This window comes from Elaeis guineensis, chromosome 4, assembly GCF_000442705.2.
Source record: "Elaeis guineensis isolate ETL-2024a chromosome 4, EG11, whole genome shotgun sequence".
In the NCBI taxonomy this organism is placed as follows: Eukaryota; Viridiplantae; Streptophyta; class Magnoliopsida; order Arecales; family Arecaceae; genus Elaeis; species Elaeis guineensis.
Genome location: NC_025996.2, coordinates 9,241,982 through 9,252,484, shown reverse-complemented (window position 1 = coordinate 9,252,484; position 10,503 = coordinate 9,241,982). Strand labels below are relative to the sequence as shown.

Genomic DNA, 10,503 nt, shown 5'->3' with positions numbered 1-10,503 from the left:
TTTCTCTATTTTCTCTCTCTAGATATTTTTCTCTTTTTGTGGATTTTATCTCTCTAGAATCTTTCTACTCTCTCTCTGACTGCATCACAGACCCTAGGATAAATTTGAAATAAAAATATGATGATTTGAGATTGCTCTGAAATTCATGCGATAGATCTGATCCCGTCCGATCCTATTCGAAATTGTAACACTTGATTCATATTAAGTCACCCTGATAGGACCTCTGATGATCTCGACCATGATTGCCTCATCTGAAGGATACGAAGATTTTCTCTCCACTTTCTCTCTCTACTTTCTCTCTCTGGAATTTTCTCTCTCTTCATGGATTTTCTCTCTCTAGAAGTCTTATGGATCAGTGGAGGATCCTGATACATAGACAGATTCTAATTTTTGGTTAATCCTAAGAGAGGTCTTAGATTTGTGTTATTAGGATCGATTATCGGTAATTTTCTCCACATATGATTTTTTATATTTGATTAGGGTTATGAAGAGATGATTGTCTGCATATGATATCGAGTGGAATATCTTGTTAGAAAAATTCATAAATCAAAGAAGAACATTGATTTCTATGCTTGGATCAGTCATCGGTAAAGGTAAGAATCTTTGTACATGATCATCATTATATATGTTATTTTATCATTGATTTTATTTCATTGATTTTGCATCGTTGGATTTGAGATCGATGAATTTGTTATATCTGAGACACTGTTATCTATTTATGTGATTTTGAGCATGAGTATGTTATATCAATACATATGTATCAGTGATTGATGGCATGATTATATGGGTATGACATATTTATTACATTGCAAAATTTGAATTGATTAATGAAGTCAAATATTATAATTTCATGAAAATGAAAAGAAAGAGAAATTTGGTTTGGACTGGCTTTGTCATGTGGAATAGCTTGCCAGGAGCTTATGCCTGGAATAGGCCCCACAGGCTTATGTGTGGAAGAATATGATCCGAGAAAAATCATGAAGAATCTGATCCGAGAAAGATCATGAATGATTTGATCCGAGAAAGATCATGGCCACTTTGATCCGAGAAAGATCATGAATATTTCGATCCGAGGAAGATCACAGAAATCGATCCGAATAAAAGATCGTCGCATGATCCTGGTAGTCCAAAGCCAAAGCCAAAGCCAAAGCTAAAGCCAAAGTCAAAGTCAAAAAAAAAAAGAAAAGGATTAAAGATGATGTGATAATGGAAGAAAATAGAAAGATAAGACATGAAACAATCGTTGAATAAATTGTTTCACTTATTAACATATGATAATGCATCTCTTTTGATAAAACATATAATCTATAAATATTTACAGTATTCTTACTGGGCTGTAAAGCTCACACCCCTTCATCTTTCTTTTCTTCTCAGAGTTACAAGATGTCCATGGTTGGCTATGGTATGGATTTGTAAGTGAGCGGATGCATAGATAAAGTACCGTTGATACCTGATCAGAGGATTGAAGAAATTTAATTTGTAATTATGCAAGATTTTATGAATTATTGTTGAAATAAATTATTATGGTTGATAAATTGTAACGATTTAATTTGGCCTTGCATATTTTTTAGGGCTTACTCTAAAGAGTGTGCGGCCATCACGTATCTGACCCGGATGTTGAGTTCGGGACGTGACACAATGTAACTATCAGTTAACATCCATGAACTTTGACATCCATGAAGGTGAAGGTGGATGATTCCAGAGAAACCGGATGGTAAAGATATTCTGTTAGCAGAAATGGTTTGCTTGGCAAATGTTGCAATAGTAATATGTAATATACAGTATATGGGGCTGAAGGTTTGAATCCAACATCTTCATGCATTGCGTTCTTTCTGGCGTGCAATCGTGAAATGGTGCAATAAACAAGCTACATCAGATCTCTCATCGAGCATCCCACAGTCCATGATCCTGTAACATGCTCTGCTTGGCATCCATTGCGATCTAAACCAGTTCTCTTATTAGTTGGTCCTCTAGCTACCAAAAATTTGCCATCCACCCAATGTAGGAAATTGTTACAACTTAGGTTCCAGAGATCCACTGTTATTTGAAAAGAAAAAAGAAAACGATATCAAGTGGACGGCCGACTAATTCTCACCGGTCTTGCGGCGGAGGAACTGTGAGTTGCCCCCTGACATTTCTAAGTCAGTTCCTTATTTTCTGGTGGGTGGTAACTCCAGAGATCCATTCCCAGAGCAAATTCTGCTTATGTTCGGCACAGCGCTTGGAACTCAACCTCTTCAAGATTGATATAAAAAGTTTTATTTACAACAAGCAAACAACGCGTTCCAAATTATAATGCGGCAGGCATGTGATCATCAGTTGAGGACAAACGTGACACATACCAGTCAACTAATCTAAATCAGTTGCCGCAGCGGAAGAAATCAACGACTCGAACTATAGTCCAAAACCACCAAATTAAAATATTATTTCCAAAATGAAGAGAACGTGAGAATCCGCAACTCTCCCACCATTGCAGAGATATAAATGAGAAGTCGGTTGCAGAACAGCAGATTATTCCATGAAAAATTTTTAATACCAAAAAAAAAAAATAAAGAAAGAAAGAATCTGTAAACACCATATCCCGCAAGTCATGGGCTGGTGGTTGCAGGCAATCACATGTTAGGCCGTATTTCTTAGTCCAATCTTTCTCTGAAAAATTATAGGCTTTTGCTTCCTCCTCTCTCCTATTTAAGCAATACCAAGGTGTAACCATTCCTGTGCACCCACTGATCCAGTGTTAAACAAGAGCCCGTCTCTGTCTTTTTAAGACTCCAGGGTCTCTCTCAAGTGTGCTTGACATAGTGAGACACTTGAGATCTATGATGGCTGCCTTGCTCAAATTGTCGATCATCCTTGCGTTGTGCCTCCTGTGGAGTGGTGTGGAAGGTTTCGCACCTTCTGAGTGGACCAAGGCTTCAGCTACATTCTATGGTGGAAGTGATGCCTCTGGAACTATGGGTAGAGTAATTTTTGCAAACTTTCTTTAATTTGTCTGCTTCTTGAATGATTTGCTGAGCCCACAACACACGGAGCTGACTCACAGTGGATCGTTGATTGCAGGTGGAGCTTGTGGTTATGGTAACTTGTACTCGACGGGGTACGGAACCGATACTGCAGCTCTGAGCACAGCTCTGTTCAATGATGGGACGTCTTGTGGGCAGTGCTTTAAGATCATGTGTGACCACCAGTCCGACTCCAGGTGGTGCATCCAGGGCACTTCAGTGACCATCACGGCCACCAACTTCTGTCCTCCAAACTATGCCCTCCCCAATGATGACGGTGGCTGGTGCAACCCGCCTCGCCAGCATTTCGACATGGCACAGCCTGCGTGGGAGAAGATTGGTATCTACAGAGGAGGAATTGTGCCGGTTTTGTACCAAAGGTGGTGCCTTTTTCACCTCTCACCGTTTCTTCTGCTTGACTGCTTGCTTCCTGTTTGCTCTCATACTAGATATTAAGAGGCAAACAATATAAATGGGCCAGTCGCAACTTTAAGTTTTTTGATGCGAGGTCACGAATATTCACCCTGACCACACTGAAATTATTGGTCTTGGGCTTCAATATTGGATCTCTTTGACCGTAGGGCTGGTTTTGGTCCAGCGTTACAGGCTAAATTAAGATTTCAGTTTTTAGCGTTTTTTAGTTGTTTCCAAACAGTAAATTAAGATAATTTCCATAGAACTCGGTTTTTTTTTTTTATTTTTTGAGAGAGAGAGAGAGAGAGAGAGAGAGAATTTTCTACAGAGGCAATTCGGGTTGTATTTTTCGTATGGAAGAATGATTGATCTTTTTTTCATGACATCAATCATTGGATTGCACTTTATATAGCTTTCAAAGTATGATATCTACTTCGTGATCTATAATACAGATAAAAAGAAGGGATTAGAGTGCTTTAGCAATTGTGCAAAAAACAATCCAATGATTGAGATTGCGAAAAAAATCGATTATTTTTTTTATAGGAAAGACACATTCTGAACCCACGAAATTATGACACAAGATAGCCTCTTCTAACATTGGGACCAGGCCAGGCTCAGGCCTACTTCTTGTTGTTCTTAGCCTTATTGTCATGGTTCAACTCAGGGTCAGACGCAGGCAAATCATGGCTTCCCAAGCCCTCATATTAGAAGTTTAAGCATAAGCATCTAATTGTTTCTTCTTTTTTCCCCTTTCATATCTTATTTTTCTTTTAGCTTGCAATACTCTTCTTCCAAATGATAAATAACATCAAAGTGGATCTAATATGCAAAATTGGCCTGTAGAAACTTGTCATCTGACTGATTTGAGTGGGTTCACAATGTAGGGTCCCATGCGTGAAGCAAGGTGGAATAAGGTTCACCATCAACGGGCGAGACTACTTTGAACTTGTTCTCATATCAAATGTGGGAGGCAGTGGATCCATTCAGTCCATGTCCATCAAAGGTTCAAGCACTGGCTGGTTAGTGATGTCAAGAAATTGGGGTGCAAATTGGCAATCCAATGCCTATCTAAACGGCCAGTCTCTCTCTTTCAAAATAACAACATCTGATGGGCAGACCCTTGTCTTCCCGGATATAGTCCCATCAAATTGGGCATTTGGACAAACTTTCTCCAGTCTTCTCCAGTTCTCCTAGAAGGTTAGGGATGCAAGTTTCAAGATCTAGATTGGCAGAGGCGTGCTTATAATTTTCTTAGAGTAGCCCGCCAGTTAATCATTTTCTTATGCGATCAAAGAAGGGAGTAAACCGTCAGCCGAATACTAGGGTATGAAGATGGATGGCATAAAATTCATTTGATGAGAAGGTCAAAGAAGTGGATGTTAAGGAACATGTAGCTCTTCCAATGTACTCCAATTATCTTTATCGATGTAAAATCCTTTTCATGATATCATCATTTGATGAGTCTGTGATATAACAATAATGAAAAAAAAAAATTGCTGATTGGGAACTTTTCTTGATGGACATTTCTTGTGGATTAGGGTGTTAGTTGATTATGGAGGTGGCGAATCAGCAGTTCCAAGGCTCCATAAACTTGTGCATTTTCTAAAGAAAATTCCCTTGTGCCATGCTCTAAATGGGTTCTATTTCTTCACTTTTTCCATGAAGCCATGATAGAACAAAACATTATTACTTCCAGTGGTAAATATAATTTGAGAAATTGCTATCATATAACAATCTGGAATTTCTAAATATGCATAGAGGTCTTATGTAATTAGTTACTACATAGGCTTATGTTGTTCAAGTCCTCTCTAATTACATACTAAAAATTAAAATATTATGTTGTATCATTACAAAAATTAATTTAGCATATCTTAATTTTATGATGTATAAGCCCAAGTTCATCTAAATATATGCTCAACATAACTAAGTTTTAATCTCAAACTAGTTAGAATTGGCTACATATATCCTTTTCCACAATTATGATCAATTTAGAATTCTTCTAAATGTATATTTTTTATTTATAATTTTAAAAAAAATTCATAATTTTCCACTCCACGTAAAAACCCTTATCGAGGTAATGTGCGAGATGATAGAGACCTCACCGTCCTCAACAATTTGCCCCGCTTCACCACTTGGTGGCATCCGGCGCAAGCCATGAAACAGAAGCCCTCTTTGTTTTCTCGAGCATGAAGCCCATGGCCTCACCCCAGGTCCACCCGCTGTGACTCTCTGGTCCCACCTAACCAGTCCTGCCTAGAATTATTCTGGCGTAGGACGGACCAGTCCGCGTCAAGCCTCTCGAACTTGGTTACATTGACCTCCAATCCAGGTCTAATCATGGTTCCTCGAGATTTTTCCAGGCAAATTCTCTGGAGAATATGGGGTAGTTGCAGACCCTTCCTTTGGCCCCATTCACGCTTCTCCAGGAGCAAAATAATTGGCTCTGTTCGTCTCCGTTACGTGTTTGTGGGTCATCTTGGAGTCACGGTCAAGAACAATAATTTCCAAGGAGTTGTGGGCATTTGGATTGCGTTCCTCGTGGAACTTGCATTTGAGATCTTACATGGAAGGAATGCAGGCCTCCGGTCTTGTTTGTTCATATTGGGTCCGGTCAAGGGGGATTGTGACTAATTTTATATATACTAGTTTACCAGTTTGTTTTCTGAGAACGATAGTGGGCTCCCCCACCAGAGGCTCTAATCGAGGGGGTTTCCACCTGTCTTTTGGTTAATGTTATGTATTCTAACGTGCTAGTTTTGTTTTTCAGATTTTTTTTTTTTTAATGAAATGAAAAGGACCTTTCTCCTACTTTATTAAGATTTATAAGAAGTATGCCGGGTTTGGGTTTCCCCACCAATATGTAACGCGAAAATTGCTTTCTTTTAGAGAGGAATGCTGACGAGCTCGACTCAAGCTGCTTGGCTTGGTTAATTTAGTTTTTGATTAGATTACCGATTCACCACCATAGTCGCAAGCCCAACATTTTACTAAGGGAAAGATTCGGAATTTGGGGCGGAAAAAAAAAAAAAAAAAAATCCAACAAGTTCATCGTAAGTTCCTCAAGCTTGGATCACCAAATTCAAAAAAGAATATAATAAAAATAAAAATATATGCTTTGTAAAATTTTTATATACGTATTTACTTACAATTTTTACTGTTTGTTGGTCGTATTATATGAAATATATGCGGTCATCATCCAGCTCAGATCTTCGGTCTTTTCAAAATGTATTTTGATGAACCCAAAGTACGTGGAGACCCCGTCGGTCGATTCATACAAGTAATGCAACTAATCACTTGCTTTCTCATCATTAATTGATTTACTCTTCCTCTGCAACAGTCGAGGTACTGGTGCAATAAAATAAATAATCAGGGTCTCGAGTATTATTTAGCGAATCACTAACTTGTATGAAGGATATGGTTTATACTGGAAGATATGATGCATGCCGTGCACAGTCCTCTATTCTGTGAGGGGTGCATCATATCCGTGCGTACACTGCAGGAATCCGTTTGAGAAAAACAAGGATGATCTCTAATAAATTTACAGAGGATCCGTACCAGAAACGGGGGACCCGATCTCCAATAAATTTACCGTTCAATGATAATAAAAAGATTGTGTGGCAGGAGCGTTGATTGAATCTACAGTTGCACATCGATCCCTGTAGCTAGATTTTGAAATCTTACGGTGGGGCACACCATCCTCTTTCACCGGCCAATGGATCCCATATTCTCGCGGGGCGAGGCGGGGCGCCTCTTATCGCCATACATCTCGTGCTACTTGCGAGAAGCACGTTTCCCGCTCCGGTGGGAACGAGAGACCGTTGAACAGAAAAATAAGTGGTGGCGGGCCCACCGTAATTGAGCAGCACTTGTCCCTTCTTTGCCCATCAATTCGCTTGCCAACCAGACGAACCAACCAGTCCAATCAAAAGGAAAAATTTTACCCAAAAAGAAGAATCAAAAGGAAAAATGAGACACGTTAAAACCATTATTAAATTAGAGGGGCAGATAAATTATATATAAATAAGAAAGAAATAAATTGTAATAAATATTCCCCTGCTGCTATACTAAATGCTGGGAAGATGAGGTAGAAGGGTCCCGTGAACGTTACAGCTGGCATTGGTAGCACCGAGCTTATTTATTATGACCGGTAGATCGGAGTAGGTGGAGTTTTTTTATCTGTATAAATAGGAGAGAGTAGTGTCAGCTCTAAAAGAACAAGGAGAGGGCCATACACAGAGGGTGCCACTGGGAGAGTTCTTCTTGGAAAAAAAGAGAGGAGCAGAGATGAAGGAGACGACGCCAAACCACACGCAGACGGTGGACGGATGGGCAGCGAGGGACTCGAGCGGGAAGATCACGCCCTTTGTCTTCAAGCGAAGGTATCGTCTTGTTTATTTCTGTAACATTGGTTCGTTCTTGGATCAATTCCGTCGTCCTGTAACATTGGTGTGATAACTGATAAGCTGTGTGGCATGGTATTCGTGGTTAGGGAGAACGGGGTGGACGACGTGACCATAAAGATACTCTACTGCGGCATCTGCCACACTGATCTCCACCATGTCAGGGATGACTGGGGCATCACCATGTACCCTGTTGTGCCCGGGTACTCTCTCCCCCTCCCTCCCTCTGTTGGGATCATTTTTATTTTTTTATTTTTAAAATCAATTCACAAAAATCAGAAATAAAAATATATTTCTTATTTTTTAGTTTTAAAATTATTTTCTTACATTTTACTACTAAATCAAAACCATCTTAGCCACCGATATTGTCACCTTCACCGCTACCAATGAGTTATTTTCATCATCTTTATTACCGCCATCACCTCTGCGACATCGTCATCATCGTCACTATTATTTATTAAATAAATCAAATGAGATTAAATAAGTTCTACAGATTAAGAAGATTTTTAATGGATTAAAACAATATAAATGGGTTAAACAAGTTAAGGATGTTAAGTTAACCAAGACAGAAATAAATTAAGCATGTTGTAAATGAGTTAACAAGTCTTAAATGGATTGAATTGATTAAATTATATAATGGATTATATAGGTTGGATGATGACGTAACTTTATTATTAAATAGGTTAAATAGACCAAATGTCTAAACCATCCATTTAAAAAACACATTCTCAAAGGTGATCTACTTTAACCAGCACCAGTAAACATACAGACTATAGGTTTATACCCTAGCTAGTCCATCTTATAAACTTCCATCTGAATCTATATAATACGATACCGCACTAGCTGCTTACCTCCGGCGAATTAAGCAGCAATCCGTGCTAACAACTTAATTGTGTCAGGCATGAGATCACTGGAGTGATCACCAAGGTGGGGAGCAACGTGACTAACTTTAAGGCGGGTGATCGAGTCGGAGTCGGTTGCCTAGCTGCGAGCTGCCTCGAATGCGAGTTCTGCAAAGCCTCTGAGGAGAACTACTGTGACAAGGTCCAATTCACTTACAATGGTATCTTCTGGGACGGCAGCATCACCTATGGTGGCTATTCCAAAATGCTGGTGGCTGACAAAAGGTAACCTCTCATAAATTTCTTCTTCCGAACCATATGCTCCGAAGGGATTCGATGATACTGACAAGCAAAACTTTACGTTTGGTGACATAATTCAATTCAAGATACGTTGTCCATGTCCCCGATAGCCTTCCACTAGATGCGGCAGCTCCCCTGCTGTGTGCGGGGATCACTGTGTTCAGCCCGATGAAGCACTACAACATGTCCCAACCCGGCAAGAAGCTCGGGGTGGTCGGCCTCGGAGGCCTTGGTCATGTGGCCATCAAGTTTGGGAAGGCCTTTGGACTTCATGTTACAGTGATCAGCACATCCCCATCCAAGGAGAAGGAAGCCAAAGAAAGACTCGGCGCCGATGACTTCATTGTCAGCACCGATCCTAAAAGCATGAAGGTAACATGCGGAACTTTGTTTCAGCTTTTCCTCTTCTTGAACCAAACTGTATGTAAGCTGAGAAGAAGCACTTCATTGATGTGGCATCAGAGAGGGGCGAGGAGCCTGGATTACATCATCGACACGGCAGCTGCGAAGCACTCCCTGGGGCCAATCCTGGAGCTGCTCACGGTGCGTGGTACATTGGTCTTAGTCGGAGCTCCTGATCAACCAGTGGATCTTCCTTCCTTCCCGTTGATTTTTGGTGAGGAACTAGACTTAACAAACCTCAGAGTCCATGGTTTATGTTTCCTTCCTTTATATCTCCTAAGCATCCCATATATATATGTGGCCGTTAATTTTATAGGCAAGAGGAACGTGGCTGGAAGCGTCATAGGAGGCATGAAAGAAACGCAGGAGATGTTGGACTTTTGTGGGGAGCACAACATCACCTGTGACATCGAGCTCGTGAAACCAGATTACATCAATGAGGCATTGGATAGGGTTGCAAGGAACGATGTACGTTACCGGTTCGTGATTGACATAGATGCTACTTCCGAACACTAGTCTCTTCCTATCAGGCTTTGAAGCCATATCATCACTCAGATGATTAATTGGAATTGATGCCTGCCTTCGTGTTTTATGCTTGATGTGAATTATGCTGGCAGTTTCTGACTTGGACCAGCTAATCAGCGGAAATGAAATAATCAGGTTATTCGCCCAAACCGCATTGGGTTTGCATGACTTAGAGAACAGTATTTGAGTTCGGTTCATGTTTACATCTTATACACGGCAGGTCCATGGAAAAAATTTAAGCACAGTTCCTCCGCACCGCGTGCACGGCAGCCTATGAGGCGGCGTGCGTCGCATGACCTGTGCTCATGCGCAGCCGTTAATTCTATGATAGATGGCATCCACAGATGCTGTGCCGCTCGTGCACCACAGGGGATCGGCGCTCAGAAAATTTTGAGTTTGCTCGATACCCTGGACACACACACACAAAAGAAGGAAAAATAATTGCGAATCCTAACCAAGGAATAGGCTCTGCAACCTACATAACTGAAATGCGTGTGAATGCAAGTCGCTCAAGCTCTGTCAAATATTATTGGTGTGATGCATTCACGATGGAAGCATTATATACTTTGCTACTTTTTAGCTGCAATTGATCCTCCACGCTGTAACCTTTCCAGGTCA

The 10,503-nt window shown here is 40.5% G+C and overlaps 2 protein-coding genes across 2 annotated transcripts; both read left to right on the top strand.

Moving 5' to 3' along the window:
• Positions 1 to 2,703: 2,703 nt before the first annotated feature.
• On the top strand, positions 2,704 to 4,940 carry LOC105044020 (expansin-A1). Its single transcript, XM_010921791.4, has 3 exons — positions 2,704 to 2,958; positions 3,061 to 3,382; positions 4,301 to 4,940. The coding sequence occupies exons 1-3, from the start codon at positions 2,820 to 2,822 to the stop codon at positions 4,608 to 4,610; spliced, it is 771 nt and encodes a 256-aa protein (XP_010920093.1). The 5' UTR covers positions 2,704 to 2,819; the 3' UTR covers positions 4,611 to 4,940.
• A 2,669-nt stretch (positions 4,941 to 7,609) lies between these two features.
• Positions 7,610 to 10,034, top strand: LOC105044021 (probable cinnamyl alcohol dehydrogenase 6). The gene is made up of 6 exons (XM_010921792.4): positions 7,610 to 7,795; positions 7,906 to 8,019; positions 8,716 to 8,943; positions 9,045 to 9,330; positions 9,421 to 9,574; positions 9,677 to 10,034. The coding sequence occupies exons 1-6, from the start codon at positions 7,701 to 7,703 to the stop codon at positions 9,874 to 9,876; spliced, it is 1,077 nt and encodes a 358-aa protein (XP_010920094.1). The 5' UTR covers positions 7,610 to 7,700; the 3' UTR covers positions 9,877 to 10,034.
• Positions 10,035 to 10,503: the final 469 nt, after the last annotated feature.

Bases quoted from the DNA above. Each gene is read 5' to 3' on its own strand.
- LOC105044020 (XM_010921791.4), top strand. From the start codon at position 2,820: ATGATGGCTGCCTTGCTCAAATTGTCGATCATCCTTGCGTTGTGCCTC. The intron at 2,959-3,060 runs GTAGAGTAATTT...CGTTGATTGCAG, and splicing joins TGATGCCTCTGGAACTATGG to GTGGAGCTTGTGGTTATGGT. The intron at 3,383-4,300 runs GTGGTGCCTTTT...TTCACAATGTAG, and splicing joins GTGCCGGTTTTGTACCAAAG to GGTCCCATGCGTGAAGCAAG.
- LOC105044021 (XM_010921792.4), top strand. From the start codon at position 7,701: ATGAAGGAGACGACGCCAAACCACACGCAGACGGTGGACGGATGGGCA. The intron at 8,020-8,715 runs GTACTCTCTCCC...TAATTGTGTCAG, and splicing joins ATGTACCCTGTTGTGCCCGG to GCATGAGATCACTGGAGTGA. The intron at 9,331-9,420 runs GTAACATGCGGA...ATGTGGCATCAG, and splicing joins CCGATCCTAAAAGCATGAAG to AGAGGGGCGAGGAGCCTGGA.